The following is a 23,815-nucleotide window of genomic DNA, read 5'->3' on the forward strand; positions in this document are numbered from 1 at the left end:
CTTGGTCTTCCGCGTGGCACACTTCCATCATTAGACAGCCACTGCTAAGCACTGGGCCCCGCAATGTAACTCGGCTGTGTCACTGACGTGTACACCAAAAGTGCTCACTAAATACTGCCGAGAGAAGTGACCAGGAGCTTTTCTGGTTTTGGTCCAGGCTGGCTGAGTCTAAGCTGAAGCTGAATTCCAAGGACAATTCTCTCTGCCTCTTCTCTCAGAAGGTTCAGGAAGCACCCCCCCCCCCCCGCCAGCCCTGGCGTGGGTCCACTTGAGGCCTAATAGGTCACAAGAGACCTGGACACAGAGGATGCTACCTCAAAGCATGCCGTGCAAGGAAGACCCACGTGCCAGGCAAACCCCACCTAACCCCTGCAGCTGAGACAAACATTTTTTTTTTCCTAAATTTTTATTTTATAGCAATTGTCATAGTTAGAGAAGTAAATAACACATTTAAAAACCTCCTCAGGGCCAAAGGATGCCAGAGTATTTACAAACACATGGGGTAGGGGAGGCAAGACAGAAGTGTGAGTCTCTACGGTTTGAGAACAACCCAGGCCCTGTCCCAGATTTGGACACTGATGCCAGTCACCAGGACCGCCCTGTGGGCTCAGGGCGTGTCACAAGCCGTAGTAGCCTCGCTGCTCACAGGACCTAGTGGGGGACCTCTAGCTAACCCGAGGCGCCACTTCCCATCCAGGGAGCTCCCCTACACCCACAAGCCAGCTCAAAGGGGCCCCTGGGAAGCACCAAAGGACAGGGGCAGTGTGAGGGACACACAGACTGGGACAGGTGTCAGTAGATGATCTGGCCTGCCCTGGGGGGAGACGGAGATATGCACGTGTGTGTGCGTACATGAACAAACTGTACCTTCACAGAAAAATTGCAAAGGGGGAGGTTTCTTCTGTGATTTTTTTTTTTTTTGTCTAAGTCTCCATGTCTACGATGTTATTAATTTTTTTTGCTATTATTATCTTTTGTTTTTTGTTTCTTCAACAGTGACAAACTGAGGTAAACATCTGTAACCAACACCTCTCCTAAGGGGCAAAGGATCCCAGCCCGACGGACAGAGACAGTACCAGTGAGCAAGAGCGGAGCTGACCCAGTGTGAGTCCTGTTCAGGGTCAGGCTGGCTGCCGCCTCTACGCAGTGGGGCTGGGCTACAGACCTACAGTCTTCTGAGGACTACCATCCTAGGTACTACAAGGGCGAGGCCTCCCACACAGGATCTCAACAGAGAGGGCGCACATGGGACGCGGGATGCCGGCTGTGGAATCTCGCTTCCTTGTTATTGCAGGTCAGGGCGGAGAGGCCTAAGGCAAGAGGAGAAGTCTCAGCTGGGAAGGAGGGCCTAATGGGCCCAGGCGGGCCAGGGCAGTGATGGGGGCCTTCTGAGATTCAGCTCTTGGCAGGAGGAGGGGTTTGCTACTTACCTGGCATGTGTGGGCCCTGTGTCCACTAGGGAAGTGGTGGCACCCCAGGAGCATGGGACCAGGCCCTGGAGCAACCACAGTTTGTAAACCGGACTCGGACAGGGCAGGGGACCTATAGCCCTTTGTGGTGGGAGTGAAGGTGGTCGTGTAGAGAGGTGGGGGTGAGGAATTCCAGGCTGAGAGGTGGTTGGTGCCCCTTGAAGCCAGCCAGCCAGCGCCAAGATGGAACCTCCTTGAATGACCCAGAACTTCTGGAGGGACCCTGGGAGAGGCAATGCAGGCCGGCCAGTTGGATAGTACCAGGCAGAAGGCGCAGCCTCCCTGTGTTGAGGTTATTGTGGGGCCTCCTCAAGCCTCCACATTGGGTAGGGGTCCCAAAGGAGAGCTGGGGCAGGGTGAATTCCTGTCTCGCTGCCTAAGAACATGAGCCAACAGCAGGTGTCTCCTGGGATTCCCTGAGGAGTGTGGTGAAACACAGGCCTGGCTCTTGGCAGCTGCCTGGTGAGGCGTCTGGACACTCAAGTCACCTGACACACTTCGCACTTGCTCCTCTCACATTAGTGACCTGTCCCATCCATGGATATGCTCCTCTCTTGCAAGGGTACTGGCCTAGGACCGAGGCTTACACACATGACTCCAACAGAAACCCAGGAAAAAGCGGCAAAACCGTTTCCCTGCTTGTGAAGGAGCAGCTGGGCCGTGCTCGGACTCCCTTGCCCTAGGGACACAGGAGTTCGGGGCCTCCTGTTCCCCTGCCATCTGCTGCCCTACTCCCAGGAGGGCGCCTACTGGACTGTCCCCAACAGGCTCGTGGCTGCGCTATAGCTCTCCCTCCTGGGTTCAAAGTCCCCATCAGCAGGAGGTGGCGGGGCTGTCATTAGCTATCTGGGTCTATTCCTGCATGAAACTTCTGCTACGTTTAGGGGGCTTGGCCTCTCCCTCTTACCTCCTGGACATCACTGTTAGCCACCCAAGGCCTGTTCTAAGGGTCTCAGGCCCGCATCTGCCCAACACCAAAGCCCCCTTTCTGTGCCAGGTTCGGATGGAGATTGTAGGGTGATCTGCGAAGGGGTGTGAAGCGCCGGGAGCGTCCAGGTTCCAGAGCTCCGAGTCTAGCCCACCGGCTCCCAGCCTCTGTCTGGGGCCTCATCTCCTCTGGGCTGAGGCCGGCCATATGCTACCTAAGTCACCGGCCCGTCACCGACACGGGTGTCTGGGCCTCCTAGTCTAAGCTACTCCCTCCCGCCACCGCCACCTTGTGCTCCTCGTCCCCAGGAGGGGCTGGAGTGGGCGCGGCTTCCCCCGCAGCGGCTGCGCCGCTCCCGGCGGCTCACACGCAGATCTCGATGGCCGTGGCCAGCACCACTTGCCCTTTGCTCTTGTCCGCGCGGCCGTCGGTCCTGCCCGGGGGCGTGGGGGAAGCCAGGCCGGCCTCGGGCACTGGCACCGGCACGGGCACGGGCACCGCGGGCCCTGCACTGGGCGGCGAGGGTCGCGGGCCGCTGCCGCTGTCGGTGAGCACAGTGCGCTTGAGCGGTGCGGGGGCTTCGAGGCGCAGGGGCCCGGGCAGGCGGTCCCCGGGCGGCTTGCGCGCACGGTGCGACGGCCGCCTGCGCAGCTCGGAGGTGAGCTCGTGCTTGAGGAAGCGGAAGACCTCCTTGGCGGGCCCGCGCCGCTCGGGCTCCAGGGCCAGCAGCCGCTGGAACATGCGCAGCGCGGGCTCGGTGAAGCGGCGCCACTGCGACGGCAGCCCGGGCAGGCGGCCCCGCTGCCAGCGCACGAACTCCTCGAAGAAGGCGTCGGCGCCCGACGCGGCCTCCCACGGGAAGTTGCCCGTGAGCACGCAGAAGATGAGCACGCCGAACGCCCACACGTCCACGCCCGTGTCCACCGCGAAGCCGTCGGCGCGGCCCGCCTGGCACACCTCCGGGGCGGTGTAGGGGATGGTGCCGCTCACGCGCTTCACCCGGCAGCCCACGCGCCGCGTCATGCCGAAGTCCGCCAGCTTGACCCGGCGGCACTCGCGGTCGAACAGCAGCACGTTCTCGGGCTTGATGTCCCGGTGCACCAGCTGCCGGCTGTGCATGAAGTCCAGCGCCAGCCCCAGCTGCTGCACGCAGCGCTTCACCGTGTCCTCCGGGAGCCCGACCTGCGGGGAGAGGGCAGAGCTGGGCGCGCCCGCCTTCCCGGAGGCCGCCACTCTCCTGCCGTCCTGTCCTCTGAACCTGCCTTGATCCTAGCGCCTGCTGCTTCTCCTCCCAGCCTGGCGAGATAACCCGCCTGCTCCTTTGCTAGGTGGCTTTTGACCCTGACCCTGACCCTTACCCAAGTGGAAAGACCCCAGCCAAGGACCAGAATCCTCCTGGGTCACCTCCTCTGCCTTGTTTATTATCTGTAGTAATGAGACCACCAGGCTTGTGTGTATGCTAGACAAATACTCTACCGCTAAACCACACCCCCAGTTTTTGTTTCTGTTTTTGAAGGGTCCCACTACCCAGTTCAAGCTGGGTGTAGTGATCTTCTGTCTCACCTCCCCACTGCTGCGGCTACAGGTAGGCACCACCACACCCAGCTCACTGACTGATCAAACGGTCCACCTCCTTCCAGGATGCCCTACTCCAGCACGCCCAAAGCCCATCTCCCCTCTTTGCTACCATGTGAGGTACCTGAGGAGGGATGATGTCAAACAGGTCCCCAGCAGGAGCGTACTCCTGGGCAAAGACATAGCATTCCTCAGTCTCGAAGACCACGTCGAAGATCTTGATGATGAAGGGGCTGGATGACAGGCTGTTGGTGATGCTTACCTCCCGAAGGAAGTTCTTCAGCTTTGTCTTACTCTTGTTCACAAATTTCAGGGCCATTTTGGTGCCTGGCAGGGCCACAGAAACGACGACAGTGAGACCCTCTCCCTCACAGATACAACCCCCCACATCCGGCTGTGCAACCTGGCCCTGAGATAAGGCATAAGGCGGGCGGCCGGTCAGTAGGATGCTCTCACGGCACAGATGGAAAACTGACCCAGGAAAGGAGACTTGTCTAAATCCACCCAGCAGAGGGGGGGCTGACCTGGGTCTTCTGCCTTGCAGCCCTGGATGAGAAAAATAGTCAGCAAAGCTTACTGCCTCCTGGCCTGAGCTATTTTCCTGACATACTGTCTACTGTCATCTGTCACATCTGTCTCCCCAGCTAGAACATGGCTCCCTGACACAGGAACCTGCCTTCTACCAGTATCTCCAGAATTCACCGCCCAACAGGGGCTCAGCAAATGCCTGCCAACGGGTGACTAAGAGACGCCCTTGTAGGACGCTGCTCCCCCAAACTGGGCAGGCATGTGTGCTCTACCGGGCACAGCTATGCAATAGCAACAGAAGGCAACACATGATGGGCCCTACTTCAGCACGTCACAGTCACACCCCAGGCTAGCCAGTGACCCACTAAGGTCAGCATTGCCTCCCTTCCTTCCTAAACAGAGGAAATGGGCTGCAGGACCCGGGGTCACACAGAAAGCAAGAAGGCGACCCCGTGTAAGTGTTCTTCCTGCTGCCTTAGCTATCCCAGGGGCTCCTCCATCCCTGGCAAGTACAGGGTGTCATCCTAGTTCAAACCCGCTGTGGCTGTTACCTTCGCTGCCGGGCTGAACGCCAGGGTTTGTGTCCTTCCTGGAGAAATGCGTGCAAGCCAACCCTAGCGGGCCATCTCCCTACACCCTCTGAGGTGTCCTGTGTCCAAGGACCTGTCCTCACCTCTGTCCAGCTCTTCAGCATCAGGAGTCACCAATGTTCTCCAAGCACTGCTTCCAGCAGTGCCCTGTCCCAAGGGCTCATCTGCCTCAAAGGCACCCAGGTGGCCCCAAAGTAGCCTACCCTCAGTTTGCGTACTTTGCCAACTCACCCTGCTCTGGCCCCTTGCTGACCCCTCTGTCCAGGCATGTCCCCACCCCAACCTTAATACCCTGCCACCCTACCAACACTCACCTGTGCCCTTGTAAGCCACCAGGTCAACCTTCCCATAGGTCCCTTTGCCCAGCTCCCGGACAAGCTCATAGTGCTTGGTCACATCGCTGGCGGCCAGTGTGCGCAGGGTCAGTGCTTGCATGTCCTCTGTGAGGAGGGGCACGCCGGCCCCCGGCCCACAGCAAGGCAGGGAGTGGGGCGCTTCGGGCTCGGGACAGCCCACGCTCATCTTCTCCCTGTTGTGGGGTGGGGCATGAGTGACAAGCCAGCCCCCTGCTCCGTCCATCTACCTCCTACCTCCCCAGCACCTAGGAATCCCCGGCTGGGCCACAGGGGATGCTAGGCGGCATTCATCTCGTCACCATCCCCGAAGTTTCAGGAGACAGTCACTGTCCCTCGTTAGCACTGTGTATCACAGAGCCATTTGTCTCACACTCTAACCCACACAGTGCCCAGCAAACACACAGGTTTATGTCACAAAGCAGCAGCCACACATATGCTCCCATTCACAAGTTCTGGGTTTCTGCTGTGGGTGGTGCCGGGGAAGGGGGGAGGGTCAAGCCTAGAGTTTTGCACATGCTAAGCATGCGCTCTGCCACCGAGCTACGGCCCTAGCCTTATTCACGAATAATGATGAAGCAGCTGCTGTTTGCCAGGTGTACATCAGAGCCCTGGGGGACCCAGCACCGTACAAATGCATGACAACCCTGGCCCTTGAGGTTTGTGCATCAGAAAGACGGACCGTAAACACAGTGAACAAACAAATGGCATTTTACAGCCAGAGGCAGAGCGGGCTCAAGAGCATGGGCCGGTTATCTGGCTCTGAGGCCTGTCCCAGGGAAGTCCTGCCCATTCCCCACAGTCCATGCCCACAGCTGGGATGGTCTTCATGGCTATGGCCCCCATGCTCCTATAAGGTTTCCACAGAGACCATCATCCTCTGCTACTCAGGGATGGTTAGGAGAGTGGAGCACCACCTCGGGTGAAGCCCAAGGCCAGAGACTGTGACAGTGAAACCAATGCCCAACTTGGACCCCTCATTTCTGTTTTCCATCTCATACTTTGCTTCATTTTTTCTGTGGTTTCACTGGGGTTTGCTTGGTCTATGATAAAGTACATATTTAAAACACGATTTGATGAGTTTAACGCATGAATATTCACGAATCCGTCATTGCAATCAACATAATGAGCCTATCTGTCACCCCAAGAATTTTTGTCCCACTCTGAGCCTGCTATATCTCCATCCTTATCTTTTAGGCGGCCATCCAGAACGTTCTCTCCTTTGCTGTGTGTGTGCTGGGAGGAGAGCCTCTCCCAGGTGCACTGGGCAGGTGTGTGCCTGCGCACAAGTCTCATCAGCTGGAGGTCAGCGCTCAGGCCTCCCATCAGCCGCCTCCCATCCCAAAGACCCTGCCTACATCACAGTTACCCCAAGTCCTCTGCTCCCTGAAGGACACGAGCTCCATCTGACATGAAGCATGACTTCCCAGCCACTCGGGCTGGGTTTGCCCATAAGCCCATGCTTATTTGTGCACTCACTCCTTTTGGACAAGAACTGCAGTCCCCAGCTGAAATCTGGGGGTGCTAGGGGCTCCCACCTCCATAAGCCCTGGCCAGCACTCCTTCCAGGTCAGGCCCTTTCCCTTGCCCTTCCCTTCCTCTTAGGCAGCACGACCCAGCCTCCCACTTCACACAGAGAGGAGGAACATCAGGAGGGAACTTCCTGGCCTCCCACCAGCCATAGGCGGAGTTCCATCTGTGCCATCTTCAGCAATGGCTGGGATGCAAGGGGCCCCTCCCTGCGCTGGCTCCCATCTCTTCTACTTCCCCAGGCTCCTGCTCCCTCCATTCACGAGCCAGCTCTGTTCATTGACCCTCTTCTCAGAACTGTCCCACCCCCCCCAGCTTCAGCCTTTTCTGAGTCCTATTTTGACTCCAGATGCCACAGCACCACCCTGGGAGTCTAATCTAGCATGGCGATGCTTTCACGAACCCCCCAGAGGACGAGGAAGAACCAGCCCTGCCTCCCCTTACTGGGCTCTGTTGCCAGTGTTCATACGATCCCTCCCAGTCCCAGGCTAGGGTTCTGCCGCAGCCACGATCGGGCGATACTGGAGAACGGGGGGGGGGGGGGGGGGGGGGGGGAGGAGAGATTCTCTCAGCTTCAGGGATTCTGGGACCACAAGCTCTATCAAATGCCCATCAACTCCCTGGGAAATAAGACAAGCTGGTAACCCATGGCTGGCTTAATCTCAAAAGCAGATGCCAATTTTGAGGGTGCCCTCAGGCCACTGCCCCGAACTGTTTAAGGACAGTGTGGGGTTTTCCCTGAGGGTCTCTGAGGAGCACACAGCCCTCTTAATGTGGAGCCTTTCCCAGCCACCAGGGAGAGGCTGGGCTGGTGTCCTGACCATGTGATATGTGTACATTCCTGGAGACAGAGGCGGACAGCACAGGCATGTCACCTCTCCCGCTGAGAGCACGAGCCCTGCTTGGTCACCTCACATGGTTTCCATGTCCTCTCGGGCTTTGACTGGCAGCTGAAAGAGGCTTTATTCCTTCCATACATAAGTCCAAGGGCGCCTGCCCATTGGGGCTCAAAAGTGCCTCCGGGCACTCAGGCTAACACTCTGACCCACACTGCCTCTGCAAACTTTAGTAGCTGCTAGACAGGCCAGTGTTCCTAAGGGACCTCAACTCTCTACTTCTTGTTCCCCTGCCCGATCTCCCAAGCGCCACTGTCCCTGGGTCCCTCTCCCCAATAGGTGCAGGTCACTGACACTGGAAGAGCTTACATCTGTGCGTCCCCTGCTGAACATGTTAAAGAAGATGTCTCAGCTGTGCCTACCTGTCAACAAGCCAAGAGCTCCTAAAGGCACAGGCCAGGGCAGATTCCATCCTCTCCTGCACTGATCCCTAAATCTTCCGGGTAAGTTTTAGGGCTGCCCACCCTTCCTTCCTGCAGCCATGTTCTCCAGTAAGTGTCAGCAGGAGGCAGTGACTGAATCCACATGCCTGTCCTTGCTGCCGCTCTGTCATGCCTCAGGTACATACCGCCTCTGACCCAGTTACCAAACATGACTTAGACATCGGCACAGCGGGGTGCTACAGAGATGGCATGAGCCTTGATCCTACTGTGAGCCCTTTCAGCTGGGCGACGTATAGCCAGTCCTGGGCCTCAGTTTACACAGCCACACATTAAAGAAAACAAAAACACTAATTAAACCGTACCTACTGCAGCCAACCTGTCACAGGGACACAGCTCATCTTCTTAACTCTACAATGAAATGCTGTTATTAGGCGGTTAAATGAAGCACAGAGAGCGAGTGGCTTGCCCACAGAAACACAGCGAGCGCTGGAGGTGGATCTGCACTTCACCCTTTAAGTCAGTTCTTTCCCAAGGCAAGTGCCGGGGACAACACACCAGCTTCTGAAGTAGCTGGGGAAGGCTCAGCCAAGGATACTCCTGTCATCCTCACAACTCTCGGTGGCTGTGTGGTGGCACCACCCATTTGCCCCCCTCCCGCCCCAGTCGTGGATCCGTGGCTCCTGGTGTACACGACAGCTTGAGACTGAGTTTAGCACGGTGTGTCTAGCTCCTGAGGGGCCGGAAGCACCGCCCTCCAGGCACCGAACACACCCTTTTGAATGCACTCAGCTATAGGCTGTGCCTGTGAACTCTCAGCACCAGGAAACGGAGGTCTCCGCTGACCTCTGTTTCCTCCCGGCTGGTGCTCGGCAGGGCATCCACCCACACTCTGGGTGACTGCTGCCTCAAGAGACCCTTTGGGCGGAGCACTTCCAGGGCGTGTCCCCACTGCTCTAGGGCCATGTGTGTAGTGGTCCAGAGCTTCCCCCCACCCGCACCAGGGTGCTGGGCTGTTGTCTTGACTGTCTGATAGGTGTAGACTCCAGGAGATGGACGTCCTGGTGTGCAGGCATCGCAGCCCTGGCTCTGCCACATGCCGGAGGGGCACCATAGTGGGGGAGGGTTTCCCAAGCAAGAAGCAAGACTGAACCGCCTACCACTTCCTGTTGGCAGGCAGCCTGGGTTGGGTGCCTCCCTGCCACAGCGCCCGGCTCACAGTGCTTTGGAACTCTCACTTCTCACCATCAGCAAAGACAAATGCACACAAGCCATAAGCATATACGCACAGACGACATACAAGTATGCACACACATACAGTGGCACCAGCTTGGCAACATTTTCCTTGCGAAGTCCTCACAAGAACGCTGACGAGAGCGCAAGGGGCTGCCTGTGCTTTACAGAAGCAGCTTACCTGTGCTGTGACCTAGACACCTGTAAACACGCTAATGATTCTGGTAAAGGTACAGGACGGGGCAGCCACTGTCACTACTGAGTGATGTTTTCTGTCCTACAGATAATCACAGAGGCTCAAGAGTGTGATGACTTGTCTGTGGCTATGGCAGCCGGCCACAGACTGCTAGCAAACAGTCTCCTCTTCTACAGTACAAAGTCACACTCGTCGGCTTCCTTTATGTGGCCATGCGGCTGGCTTCCCCCACCGGGATGAGAACACAAGTGACATGCCGGCTCAGAACTTCTCCCGGTTGCAGAAGCCTCTGGACGCTGGCTTGAGCGAAGGACTCCCAAGCCCTCAAAGGTGGCGGAGCCACAATGGAGATGCAGCTGAGGTCCCCCAGGAAGGGGTGATGGTTACCCACCCTGCACTGTTTTGTGTGTGTCTGCCGTGTTCCACCCCTGAGGCACGGCTTGTCACAACAGCTACTGCTATTCTCATTAAGAGCTGTGCAGCCAGTACTGTTTTGCACCTGCCTGGAACACAGCCAGACTCCCCAGAATGATGACAGAGACCAAGGACAAAAAAATGCAATCACAGGAGTGTGTGAAGAGAAGAGGGCCTGCCCCATCCTGTCTGGTGGGAGAGTGGTGGCACAGTGTTTATTTACTCCACACTGGGTGCTCTATGCCCTGTGGGCTAGATTTCAGTCAAGCAGCCATAACAGCAAGCGATGTGACGGCTCTACCCGCACTTTATAGAAAAAGCCCCTCCAAGCCACAGTGGAACCTCACTGCTTTTCTGCGTGCCCTGCATAGCCTACCCTGGCCTTACATTCTTGTTCCTCCTGCCTTAGCTTTCTGGGTGTTGGAATTAGAGGCCCTTGCCAGCACACTCAGTTCGAACTGCCATTTTAACAGTATTGAGAAGCAAGACCTGGCCAGACATCAGGGCGCACACTCTAATCCCAGCGCTTGGGAGGCAGAGGTAGGTGGATCTCTGTAAGCTCCGTAAAATCAGTCTCACGTACACCCGCACATAAACATGTACCATGTGCACATGTACCACACACACGCCATCACGGATGAGTATGATCTTAAAAAGGACAGGCCTGGGAGACTACAGGCCGGGTTCCTGTCAAGGGCTCACCCTGGTTTTTCCCTGCTTCCCTTCCAGCTTATTCCATGGGATGCCCTTGACCTTCGTGTCCTAGCCTCTAGAACTGAGAAATACATCTCCGCTCATTATAAACCACCCAGTTAGGCCCTCAGTGGCAGGAGCACCAAGCAAACCAAGATAGCTACTGGGGCACACATGGACTCAAAGCTGGTGTGTGGCAGAGGTGGAGTCAGATCTGGGGCTCTTGTCCCGTGGGACTCCTCAAGGCACACACAGAACAGAAGAGCACATCCTCCATCCTGGGGGGTGCAGCAGAGGCTAGAGCCTACCCATGGGGATGTTTTCTTGGCCTAACTGACCTGGAACTTACTATGTAGACCAGGATGGCCTAGAACCTGTGATCCTCTCGCCTCTGACTTCTAAGAGCTGGAACTACAGGAGGGGGCCACAATGCCTGGCTCCAGCTGAGCCTTTCCAACCCTTACACTAGAGTGCCAAGATTCAGTGGTTCAGGTTCCCTCCATTAGGCCCTGAACCTACACTGTGTTTGCAAGGGCAAACTCCAAGGGTGTCTTAACAAAAACCTGGCCCACAAGAATCCCCAACTGTCCGATACTCCGAGGGGGCCACCCCACGTGCCTGGATGTGGCTACTCAGCGTCCCCGTGACAAACACAGCTGTGTGGTGACCATGGGAACTGAGTGGAGGGCAGCCCAGTGACCTTACCCTCTTCTGTCAGGGAAAAGCAAGGGAAGCTGCAGTGCATCCTCCTGGCTTTTGGGAGGGAGGCAGCTGGCCACACCTCAGTGCTCGTCACGCTCCCTCCCTCAGACCTTCCTTAAAGCGGGATGAACTGCTTTTCTCTTGGCATTTCTTTCAAGGTAACGGGCCTGTGGCATTTTCGTACGTGTGTCATTGCACTTTGCCCGGCACCCACCCCAGCCAGACTGAAAGTCAGACCTGACTCAACTCTTGCCTTGCTACCACAGCTGCAAGGGAGTTTTAGTCATTTGACTGTTTTTCTGAGAGAGGAGCTTAGCGGGGTGGCCCTGAATTCACCATCCTCCTGCCTCCACCTCCCAAGCGCTAGGATTTCAGGTGCGTGCCACATTTGGCCTTATTGTGCTCCCGCAGCTCCTTGATGCTCAACCTCAGTTTCCCATTCTTTGGGTGGCAGCCCTGCCCTCTGCCCATGTATTTCACAAGGGTGTCCTCTGCACTGCGATTATGGACAGGCATAACCCCGGCCTCCCTGGCCCATGGGTCCATTATTCCATCTGCCTCAAGATGGACATGTGCCCAAAGGTGGCCCACTGTGGGCAGGCCCTGGGACTTCTGCTGGAGCTGTGGAGAAACAGCATCCTGCACTCTGGGTGTGAGGCTGAGGTAAGGACACAGAGCTACAGCTGTTAGGGGCTGTCTGGCCACATCAAGGGGGAAACCTGCCTGACAGGGAAGCAGCAAAGATATGCTGACGAGGCCTGCCTAGGGCTAGTTATTCTGCTGAACATTTATTTCATGAATCAATGGATTTCTGTTCTGGCGTTATTAAGCCAGCTGATTGGATTTATATAACTCTCAAGCTAGACTTCCAGACAAGTGTACCTAAAACATATCGAGAAAGCCACAAGCTCCTTGAAAGCCAGCCCCTGCCTTAATCATCTTGCTATTCCCAGCACTGAGCCAGGGGGTGACAAATGCCGGTGAATAATTCCTTACGTGTTTGCAAAGTTGTAACTTTTTATATCTTGGCTTTCCTGAATGTGACCCTGCAGGCACACAGTTATCTTTCCAGCACCACATGAAGGACTGTTGGTCCCATTCTGTAGATGGACAGACTGATGGCCAGAGGCACAGGTCGGTGGCAGGCTGGGCCAGGAGCCAGGAAGTCTTTGGGAGTCAAGTGCTGTCACCCTCTAACAGTCTCAAGCCTGGGTGGCATGAGGGGAGCAGCTGCAAGGAGCACTGGTTGCTGGGGATAAACAGGCTAGAGGTACCAGCAGAAATTGACGATCATGAGCTGGTACCTACGGACCCATCGAACCCTTACATTGTCTCATAGGGTGGGGACTGTTACTGACTCCAATTTACAAATGAGGAAGTGGAGGCACTGGTGTTGTCTTTTTTTCTGTGTTTGATGCTAGGGATAGAGCCCAGGCAAGTCCTTTACTCCCAGCCCTTTTTATTTTAAAACAAGAGCCTTGCTATGTAGTCCAGGCTGTCCTCAAGTTTTTGACCCTCCTGCCTCAGACTCCCATGTAGCTGGAGTGATAAGCAGATACCACCAGGCCCAGCTTGGTCCCATCATTACAGCAAAATCATCCATCCAGGAAGCAGTAGTTCCAGGCATTATCATCCTGTGATCCGAGCTCACCCACTGCTTTGCTGTCTCTAAAGCGAAGTGGTAGAAATTACCATTTATTTTGCCATTTAATCTCTGTGGCAAGTCCTTTACGGAGCAGGACACAGAGGCTCAGAGCAGCCTGCCCACAGTCACACAGCCTATCAACCACAGGTCCAGGACTGAATCCTTCACTTCTTAGGCTCCACATCCTCTTCTTCACTCATAGGCTTCAGCTCTGGGCCCCGGGTCTCCCTTCAACCCGTGTTCAGCACCACAGGCCTGGACAGCACCCACTGAAGACTAAGGGGCTACTGAAGGGAGAGAGTAGTGGGGACAACAGAGTAAGGAGCCAGCCAGCCAGCCAAGCATGGGGAAACTACAGAGCTGGATCTCCAGTGCCCACTGCCAAAGACCTCGCAGTACACACCCAAGATGTGTCCAGTTTCCACTACTGCTATAAAAAGTTAGGTGGCCTTGTGCAGAAGTAATTCGCCACTCAATGGATCCAAGTGTAGATCTGTACATAGCTTCTAGAAACGGGCCTGTAAGCGGGTGGGTGGGTTTGGAATTTTTGCAGAGCCCCAGATGGACATCCCGACAACTAACAGCCTGGGACTGTTCCTTCTGCCTGGACAGCTCTATGTCCACATGGCTCTTTCCTCAGTGTTCTACTTGGGTGACATCTTCCGGCCCAGAGCCACATCCCGCCCTTCCCTCCCCCGCACCTTGCTCTATTTCTCCCCAGTGCAACGTAGCACCTCTGAATGCATTACATAATTTACTGACTATGATGACATCTATTAACTATGGCTTTCTCCCACTCAAACTGAAGCACCCGGAGGGCAGGGATTTTTATCGCCTGGTCTTGTTCACTGTGGAGTCCCCGGGAGCTGGCGTGGTACCTGGCACAAGGCAGGTGCTTGGTAAACATCTGTTGAGTGAGCAACTGAGTCTCTTAGGGAGATGGGGACTGAGAGAGGAAGAAAGGAAGAATGAAAGTCTATCAGGCACAACCCTGCATGGGCTAGGGAGCAGAAGGAACAGCTGAAGGAGGCAAGGTGGCAGGTGTTGTTCGAGGATGAGAAGAAGAGGACAAGCAAATGAGAAGCCTGCCCTAACAGTCCATCAGCACCAGGATGGCATCCCAAGGGATGCCATGCCCTACAGCCTACACTCAGCAAGGTCCCCTCTGTCCCAGGACAGGCATCCTAGTCTCTGCTCCTGAATGGCCTCCCCACCTCCACACTGGCTTACCCAGGACAATCTGCCTGCACTTGGATGGAGTGCTCACTGCCAGGAGTGTCATCGTAGGACATGCCTGTTTCTGCATCCAACGCTTGTGGGTCAGAACTAAAGGAAACCATGGGATTCCTTTGTCTTATCTTTTGAGTCAAGGTCTTGCTGTTAAATAGCCTAAGCTGACCTTAAACTCAAAATCTTCTTCTTCCTGATTGCTATGTGCACAGACAAACAGCCACCATGCCTGGATTGTCCCAGTCCTTTGATAATCATGTATAACCTTTCAAGTACTGTGTTGTGGTCCAAAAAGCAGAAGGGGGTATTCAATGTCTCCCCTTCTGAGTTCAAATCCTGACATTGTCCCTTCTTAGCAATGTGACCTTGGGTAGGTTGTGCTTCAGTTTGCTCATCAGTGGGACAGGGCTAAGAGTGCCCATTGAACACAGTGGGCTGCATACAGTGAGAGCTAAGGCATTTCTTAATTGCCTGGCGAGAGGCAGACACTTGGTAAGAACTGGCCAGATAGAGGGACCCGAGGTCTAGTACTCCCGTTGACTGTGCGGGCAAATTTGCCCTTCTATTCCACACACAGAGGCCATCTTTCTGCTGTTAAATCTTACTCCTGAACCATCTACAGCCAGAAAGGTCTGTGATCACAGGGCTCACCCTCCCCATCTGTCAGATCTGGAAATTAGAGACTTAAAAAGTGTTCCTGGGTCAAGTCACGAGATACAATGTTCTTCACTGTCCTTGCCACCAAGGCCAACTAGAGATCACGATGCTGTGAGTCTCCAGGCCTGACTTAGAGCCTGCCTCTGTCTCTTCTACCTGGCAGCCCACCCCCTCCCTAGACAAAACCTTGGTGGCCATCTAAGTTGGTGATTCTTAAAGACCCCTAAACTTATCACTTGAAAGATGCAGGCAGCCTAGCACTCAGGGCTTGGCACAGAGATCATCTACCATTGGTTGATGGCCCAGTGGCCTTGGCTAGGTTGGTCCCAGTGAATAATTGGTGACTGCTAGAGAGATAGCTGAGTGAGGCTCTCTGGAGGACTGAGCTGCTCCCCAGCCCCAGGTCTCCTCTGAGCTACAGAGGGACAAGCAAGCCTGCAGCCAGCATAGCAACCTATAGCAGGGCTCAGGTGTGCACTACCATTCCTAGCCATAGGGTCCTGTGCAAGCTGCTTGTCTTCTTGAGTCTGTTTCTTCCAGGTAAACAGGTGTGAGAGCTAGAGATGTGGCTCAGCGGCAGAGCACTTGTCTGACATGTCCTGGGCTCCAAAAAGAGGAAACGGGTCTAGGATGGTTCAGGTTCAAGCATCTACAAGAGCCACCCCTTACAAGCCATTTAAAATTGTTTTAGACACACTGACTCATTTAAACCTCAAATACCCTTGGGAGAAGCTTTGTATGTCCTTACAGCCAAGGAAACTGAGGCACAAAGAAAAGATTAAGTAGTCATGTCTTAGAGACGATTTGTCTGATCCTAACCCATTTCATAAAGACATGTCGTGCACCCACTGTGTGCTCGGCCCTGACCCCCCACCCCCGTTATCTGAGAATACCTGAGAGCTGTGCAGCCTGGGCTTGAGAGCTTACACTGGGCAGTGCCGTAGCCAAGGCACTGATGGTGAAACAGACGCACGTCAGGCAAGGCGCCATCCCAGGGGAACAGCCAGGGAGCACGGAGAAGGAAGCTGCCAAGTATGGCAGTACAGACCTCAGCGAGGAACCGGAGCCTGGGGACACTGTGCTGGGACAGCAGAGGACACAGGGCAGAGGCCCAAAGAAGGACTATGCAGGTGCTGAGGGCTAAGAGGTGAGCAGGTGGGGGTTGGGCTACGGTGAGGAAGGGTGACCACTGTCCTGGAGGAAGCGGGAAGACACGACAGGAAGTGGCTTCCCCTCTTCTCAAAGAGGCTGAGACTTGTTCCCTGAGGGGCGAGGCACAGTAGGTGGCCCTGGCCCAGGCCTTGCCTTAGGAGACTGCGGTGCAACTGGGCTGCGGCGCCCTGGAACACGCTGGTCTCCGAGTGAAGTCCCGGAGAACTTCAGAACCACCAAGCCTCGTGCTGTGTGTGAGATAAAAGCGACCAGATCCTATCCTGAACCCCACGGTGGAGAAGGCCTCAGGGAAGCCCTTCACCGCACATCCCCACTTTTTTTTTTCCTTTTTTCAGACAGGGTCTCACTATGTAGTTTTGACTGGCCTGGAGTTCACTATTAGACCAGGCTAGCCTCAAACTTAGAGACAGATCTGCTTGTCTCTGTCTCCTGAATACAGGGATCAAAACTGTGGGTCACCATGGCAGGCCAGGGACCCACTTCATCTCTAAAGGTGGAGCTGCTGTCCCTGTCTGCTCAGGGCATTTGAGGACTGATATTAAAGGTAAACCTTTGGGGTACTGCAGGTGCTACCATGGCACTTTACAGACATGCATTCGCTCAGCCCTCCCAACAGGCCCCCAAGAAGAGTGCTAGGATTCTTTCTTACAGAAGAGAGATCTGAGGCACAGAAGTTAAGGTCCGTGCCCAAGGCCACACAGCTGGGCCCAGTGGGTAGAGTTTTGTTCCGTCTTCAGGGATCATCCGCTCAGGTCTGACAAGTGGAAGAGGTGGTTCTAGGATTTCCAGCCGAGCCCTGCCCTGCCCATTGTCCTACCCGGAAGCAGCTGGTATATTCTGGAACCCTCTTGTGACTGTTCAAGCTGCAGGGAAGGATACTAGGGCTGTGGGAAGTCACGGCAGGTCCCCTGACTGGGATCAGCTCATCTGCACATGGGAATAGAACGCAGAAGACAGGGCTGAAACCTTCCTCAAGGAACCCCTCACCCCACCTACACTGTTGGGAGCACTGAACACCCCTTCTACAGTCAGCAAACACAGGCCCTGAGAACTGACTAGTCAAGGTCAGATTAGTCACTGGATAGGCAGCTGGTGCCAGTTCAACACAAACACTTGGTGAACACAGAGTGGGGCTCAAGTCCTGTCATGGGCTCAACGCAGTGTTGGTCTAGAGGTAAAATGAAAATTTGTCCAGAGCCTGGCACTGCGGACTGACAGTAAAAACTCCTTCACCGACTCCTTCCAAGCCCGACATTAATACCATAGCTTCCCGGGTAGAGGAAGAGCTAGGAGTGGCAGGGGTATGGCAAAAAGGAAGAAAGGGGTGGTCAGTAAAGGGGACTTTGACCCCTCTAGACCAGGAGGGTCTACTTCCTGGGGCAGAAGTACCCCAGGAAGTAGGCTACCTGTCACTGAGCCCTTCTCCTGGAGAGAAACGGGACAAACGGGGCCTTTCTCCCAAGGACCCAGAGCTAATCCCACAGACCTGCCTCCTGCAGGGCTCTAAGAAGATGCCAAGAGTCCTCTTTGCTCTCTGACTCTGGGCTCTTCAGCCCTGCCAACTCCTACCTCTCAGTGACTGGAGCCCCCCCTCCAGCCCAACATTCATTCCCTAGAGCAGCTCCCAAAGGAAATCCAGCCTAACCCTGCAGTGCCCCTTGGCCTCATTCTATGAGGCAGCCCCTGGCCTGGGCTACTTTCCGCCTTTAGTCCACTCTAACAGTATTATCCCTATTTTATAGATAAATAAACTGAAGGCCAAAGCACTAAGTGCATCTCAAACCCAGGGTAAGTCCGGAGCTGGTGCTCTCCACATGCCATCTCTTCTGACCTCGGGCTACAGCAGACCTTGCTCCAGGAAGAGGTCAAACCTTCCAATGCCAAGGCCCGTGGCTGGGACCTGGTGCTGGCCTCTGGCTTTGGCCCAGTTATTTGGCAACAGCTATCAACGTCATGTTTAGGGAATGTCAGAAGCTGGGGCAGGACAAGGTTACTTTGTTCTGTTTGCTTTAGGGATGGAAGCCTTGCACATGGCAGACATGAGCAGCACCCTCTGCCCAGTGTTCAACCTGGGCCACCTGTTCAAAGCACAGAACTCAATCCTGGAAAGCCAGAGAAGAGGAAGCTTGGAGAGCCTTCTGTGGGACCAGTCTGAAGTCCCCGCTCTCCTCACTACTGACCTTAACAACGCCTGATGGTCACTCTGTCCATCTGAATCCCGCCTTGGGGGGGTGGCAGGGAGCGCACGCCTATGAACAGCCACTGCGGAGCAATCAGTTCCCAGCTTCCACTCCACCCTGCAGACCTGGAGGTCAGCAGCAAGGCTGTACGTTCCCATCAGTAAAGAGCAGGTAGGGAGTTCTTGGGACAGCTGGGAGCATGTGTCCTACGCAAACAAGCTGGCCATTCTCTGGCTTTGGCCTGAGGTTGCTGCATCCCCTGGTTTTTCAACAGGATCCCCGAATCAGCATTTACATGTGAAATCTCCCAAAAATATTTGAGCACCAATAACAAATGCAGACATGTGAAATATACTGATCAGCAAAATGAGGGCTCTAGGCTGTATTTTCCCAATGTGAGGACATCGGGCTGTAGGTTCAACAGTTGCCGGCATGGCCAGAACAAGGCAGCCCCAGGCTCCTGAAGCCGGGCTTGGATGCGCAGCCTCACAGTGCAGAGACATATGCCACCTTCTCTAAGCTGCCCAGCTACCAACATCCCAGACTGGGCTCTCTGCTATGTGCCCAATCCAAGCCAGAATGAAGAGGGAGGTAGGGGTAGAAACAGCTGCCGAGGTACCCTAGAGTGGGGTTCTGGGTCAGGGGTATTTTATATGATAGAGGATTAGAGACATGGAGACGAGCCAGGTGTAGTGGGGGTGCCCGGGACGTAAATTAGGGCAAGCTACAGAGAGCTGGGACGCCAGACTACTTTATAAGGGCTACTCTATGGGGAGCCCTGCAGGTTAGCAAGAAAGAAAGCCTTCCCTAGCGATGCCCTTCTGGCCTCATAATGGTACTTTCATAGTCATTTGAACCTCTGCTCTCCAGCCTCTGCTTTGACTTCCTTGCCTGTGGGCTGTGTGACAAAGCCCCGGGCTCCAACCCACAGCACAAAATAAACTTCCAAGACGGTTAGGACACACCTAAAAGCTTCTGATATTCTGACTTCAATCTGTATCCACCATGCTGGCTGGAGAGTATATGGTTTACTGTCATTCTTTCTGGGAAATGCCACAGGCTTGATCAAGGTCACCCAGTCTTCAGGGCAACTGGCTTCCGCACATCCTCTTCTGGGGGTGACTGCCTTGGCCGCCCTTGACTTTGCAGGAGTGCTGACCCAGGCTACATCCACACTCGTGGGGCAAAGCCAGCAGCAGGGTGGAGTCCAGGCAGTGGTCGATGGGAAGGCATCAGCTGCTCAAGTCCGAAATGGGGGATCAGGTGTCTCATGGATGGGGGACAAGGGCTGGGTGCCTGGTCCTGACAGCACCTTCTGGACAAACAGAACAGCCCAGGGATCTGAAGCCAGATCGTCAGGAAAAGAAGAATGAAAGCCCCAGACTCCAGGGTTGGAACTTCAGACATGGTAGAGGTTTCAATGAATGAATAAATGAATGAACAAAGGAACTTCTAGAGGTCTCCGTGCCGAGGGTCCTGCCTTCCCCAGCCTGTCCACTGGCCTAGTAGTACCTGACTTTGCACCACTGCCTGTGGGTGGAAGGCTAAGAAAACCTTCCTGCCCTCTCTCCGGGAACAACACCCGCAGGATCTTCCAGCTTCCCCTGGGTCCTGGTGTTTAGGACTTCGTGGAGGGCCTCTTTTTTTGCAGATGCTTTGGAAAGCTTAAGCAAGAACCCAGACTCACTCCTTCATTTGTAGAGGACACAATGTCCCAATCCCAGACTTGGCCCTAGCTGTTCCCAGGGTCAGGCAAAGGGAAGGGACTCAGGGTTGCTGTCCTTGGGACCTAGAGGGACAGAAAGGTACTCTGACCTGAAATGGCTCCTTTACTCAGGGTACCTCCCCTCCCCAAAAACTCGCTTTTCACTTTGAGAGGGCTTGACCTCTCTCCCTGTTCTGCAGGGATCAAAAAGAGGGCCTCCTTCAAGAGCCCCACTGAGACCCGAGCTGGGGTATGGGAGTGAGAGAAAATAAAGAGATTTCCACTCATTCTCTCAAACACGCCCCTTCCCTGCCCTCTCAGACAAAGGCACACACCCAAAGCCCCAGCTGTCACCCAGAGCTGTGGAATGCAGGCACCTCTCACCTGTGGGTGCCCCTAATTTTCTCCTTCCTTGGGGAGGGGTTCTCTTAACTCAGCCTGGCCTTTTGGGGAGGGTTATCTGTATCTTCTTATTCTTCAAGGACCTAAGGTCTAACGCCCCAGGCTTGCTTTAGGAGGAAGACTCTCCACGCTCTTCCCCCTCTCCAGGGCACCGCAACTACTCTCTCCAGGGGTCCGGGGCTATGCCCAAATCTCAGGGTGGGGGTGAGGTTGGGGGAAGGGAGAGGAGGAGGGGGCGGCTCCTCCAAGCGAGACACAAAGAGACGTCCTTCAGCTTCGGCTCCATGGCGACGCTGAGGCGGGGGAGCGCGCACTCCGTACTTCCTTCCCCACCTGCAGGGCTCTGGGGACCTCGGTGCCACTCACCTGACGCCCCTCACCTGGGTCCCACTTACCTGGGCTGGGGCCGCGGGGACGCCGCGGCAGGGGGCCTGGGCGCCGTGTCGGTCTTCGTCAGCCCGGCCCGAGAGGGGCTCAGGGCACCACCACCACCATGAGCCGGGACGCAGAGGGCGTCGCAAGGGACTCGGTGGCCCGGGTCCCGGGGCTTTGGGGTGCCCGCTGCCTCCCGTCGGCAAGAGGGTCTCGCTGTCCTGGGTTTGGGGGTCCCTGTGTGCCGGAGCAGCGGGAAGGGCTAGCGCCCCGAGGCAGGGTCTCTCTGTGTCTTGAGGTGTGCGGTTGCAGCGAGCAGATCTTGGCGGGGCCCGGGTCGGAGCGGCCGCCGCCCGCGGGGCTGGAGGTCAGCGCTCAGCCGCTGGGGGGCTCGGGCGCCGCCGCTGCGAGCAGCCCGACCCTGCGGGCTCCTGCCCCGGCCTGGCGCGGGCTGAGGCTGCGGCTCCGGCTCCCGCTCCGCCCGGCGCTCGGGCTCCAGCACCAGCGCCCGCCCGGGCTGCGCTCCATCGCGGCCTCGCGGCTCCGCCTCCCGCCGGCGCGTACCTGCCCGCCCGCCGCTCCGCCCTCCGCCTCGCGCGCCTTTGTCCGCCGCGCCGGGCGCGCGCCCCGCGCACGCGCACTCCCGCCGCGCCCTCCCGCCGGGCGCCGCGAGCCTGGTCCTGCCCCCCCACCGCGGGAGCCGCTCCACGCCCCGCCCGCTTTCCGGCCACGCCGGGTCCTAGCGCCGGCCCTGCCTGCCGTGCTTCGAGCTTCTTTTCTAGGTCAGAGCCCGCGAGGGGTCCAGAACGAGGTTAGAGAGGGCTCGGGGGAGTCGCAGAGGGTCACCTGGTCCAGCTGCTTGGTCCCCGAGGGGCCAGACTGTCCCAGACTATTTCAGTCTGTGCTTGCGGGGCGGAGCCTGGATCCGTTTCAAAGAAGGAAAATAAATCCGAGCCCTTCTATTCCGATTGCACTCACTCATTCAACCACCGGTCCATCTGTTCACCCGCCTGTCTGCCCATTCATCCTTCCACCTATACATCCGATTTCCACGAGACCTCAGGCCGAGCTTGCGAGCCCTGCTGTACGGAGGCGGTGAGGATTTAAGAAACGGTTGGGATGGAAGGTGTATAAAGCAGAACGGAAGAAAGGGGGTTCCTGGCCGAGGCAGCAGCTGTGCAAAGCCACCCGGGTGCAGAGAGCTTTGTTCATTAACCGGAAATTGGTAGCCTGGATGCAGGTGGGGAGGACAAGCAGAGATGGCGACTGAGTGGGAACGATGCATCCTTCCGGAGGCCCAGTCGCTCTTCCGTGCTTCATCCCTGAAGCACATTATTTTCTTAATGGAAAAAAGCCCCCGACATACCCAGAATCGCCCCCTCCTTTTAATCTCCGATCAGATTGTTCTTTCCAACCACTCTGCTTCTAGAACTTTTGGAGCCGGGTATTGCAAACTTAAGTAACCTTAGGTGCAGCTGGGAAGATGGTTTGTTAAGTGCTTGTCAAGCAAGCATGAGGACCTGAGTTCAGTCCTCTTACCCCCACAGTGAGCGCCAGGTTCAGTGAAAGACCCAATCTCAAAAGAAAAAAAAGAAAGGGAGATAGAAATGCTGCCGAAAAACTGCTTTCCTCAAGCCTAAAGACCAGGGTTCAGATCCTCGGGGCTCACATCAATGCTGGACAATATAGCAGACCCGGCACGTAGGAACCAGACAGGCCCCACAGAGCAAGCTGACTGCAAGAACAGTCAAATAATACCTGAGCTGTGGGTTCAAGTAAGAAACCATACATCAGTATACAAAGCGGAAAACAGCTAAGAAAAATCCTTCCGTTAACCTTTCTCTCCGCATGCACTCACGAGCGTGTGTCCCCACAGACATGCAAACACACACGTGTTCACACCACACATACATACTCCCACAAAAAGTAGATAAGCTGGGGAGTGACTGAATAATACACTTGATAATGTCAACTTTAGACCACACACAAACACACAAGTTGGATAACTTGTTGACAGGAACCAGAAATGGGCTCAGTCCTGGCATATGGGCAAGGCCCTGGACTGGATCGCCAGAACTGGGGGGAAAAAAAAAAACAACAAAAACTGGTGCACAGACTTTCTTGGCAGCTTGCACTATCAATGCTTCTACTTATAATTACTAGCTCACCTTCCTCCTACCTTAACCTAAATTCAGTTTTCTGAAAGCCAAGTCCTTTGTGGCCACCAGCCCTGCCTGTTGAATGCAGTTTTGACTGGGTTGTAACCCTTATGAACTTGCCAAGCATTCCTTGTTCCCTCCTGGGTAAAGCCTACCCTCCTCACCACAGAGAGGTGAGGCCGTTTGAATGAAGACGGCCCCCATAGGCTCATAGAGAGTGGCACAATTAGGAGGTGTGGCCTTGTTGGAGGAAGTGTGTCACTAGGGGGTGGGCTTTGAGGTTTCAGATGCTCAAGCTGAGGCCCAGTGACACTCTCTCTTCCTGCTGCCTGCAGATCCAGATGTAGAACTCTCAGCCACCTCTTTGGCACCATATCTGTGTCGTGCCACCGTGTTTCCCACCATGATGATAATGGACTAAACTTTTGAACTGTGAGCCAGCCCCAATTAACTGTTTCCGTTATAAGAGTTGCCATGCTTGTGGCGTCTCCTCACAGCAGTAGAAACCCTAACTAAGGTACCCTGTGGTCAAGGCAGTCAGCATCCAGTGGTTGCTTACCCCATCACTCCAAGGAACCTCTCTTCTCCACCCAGCCTTGGCATCGGCAAGTTCTTCTGGAACACCCCCTTTCTTCCTTCTCCACATCTCTGTACATTGGGTTCCTTCCATCTGATACACCATTCCCCTTGTCTCCTGTTTTCCACACAAGTTATCCTCCAAAACAATCATGTGGCTGCCTGCCCTCTTCCGATTCATCCTACCCACGTTAGGGTTTTCAGGCTGGCTCTGACATTGTCCTAATAC

General features: G+C 55.5%; 1 protein-coding gene across 1 annotated transcript; it reads right to left on the minus strand.

Annotated features, from left to right (window-relative positions):
* Nucleotides 1-396: 396 nt before the first annotated feature.
* Nucleotides 397-20,946, minus strand: Sbk1 (SH3 domain binding kinase 1). Its single transcript, XM_055627435.1, has 4 exons — nt 20,875-20,946; nt 5,405-5,619; nt 4,097-4,299; nt 397-3,579 (listed from the first exon to the last, which is right to left on the minus strand). Exons 2-4 carry the CDS (start codon nt 5,610-5,612, stop codon nt 2,761-2,763), a joined length of 1,230 nt encoding a protein of 409 aa, XP_055483410.1. The 5' UTR covers nt 5,613-5,619; nt 20,875-20,946; the 3' UTR covers nt 397-2,760.
* Nucleotides 20,947-23,815: the final 2,869 nt, after the last annotated feature.

Source organism: Psammomys obesus, unplaced genomic scaffold (assembly GCF_907164565.1).
Source record: "Psammomys obesus unplaced genomic scaffold, mPsaObe1.curated_primary_1811, whole genome shotgun sequence".
NCBI classification, from domain to species: Eukaryota; Metazoa; Chordata; class Mammalia; order Rodentia; family Muridae; genus Psammomys; species Psammomys obesus.

What these genes read in the sequence shown, in the direction of transcription:
- Sbk1 (XM_055627435.1), bottom strand. Translation starts at nt 5,612, where the DNA reads ATGAGCGTGGGCTGTCCCGAGCCCGAAGCGCCCCACTCCCTGCCTTGC. An exon ending in GGTGGCTTACAAGGGCACAG is followed by an intron (nt 4,300 to 5,404) that starts GTGAGTGTTGGT and finishes TGGCCCTGCCAG; the next exon opens with GCACCAAAATGGCCCTGAAA. An exon ending in TTGACATCATCCCTCCTCAG is followed by an intron (nt 3,580 to 4,096) that starts GTACCTCACATG and finishes CTCTCCCCGCAG; the next exon opens with GTCGGGCTCCCGGAGGACAC.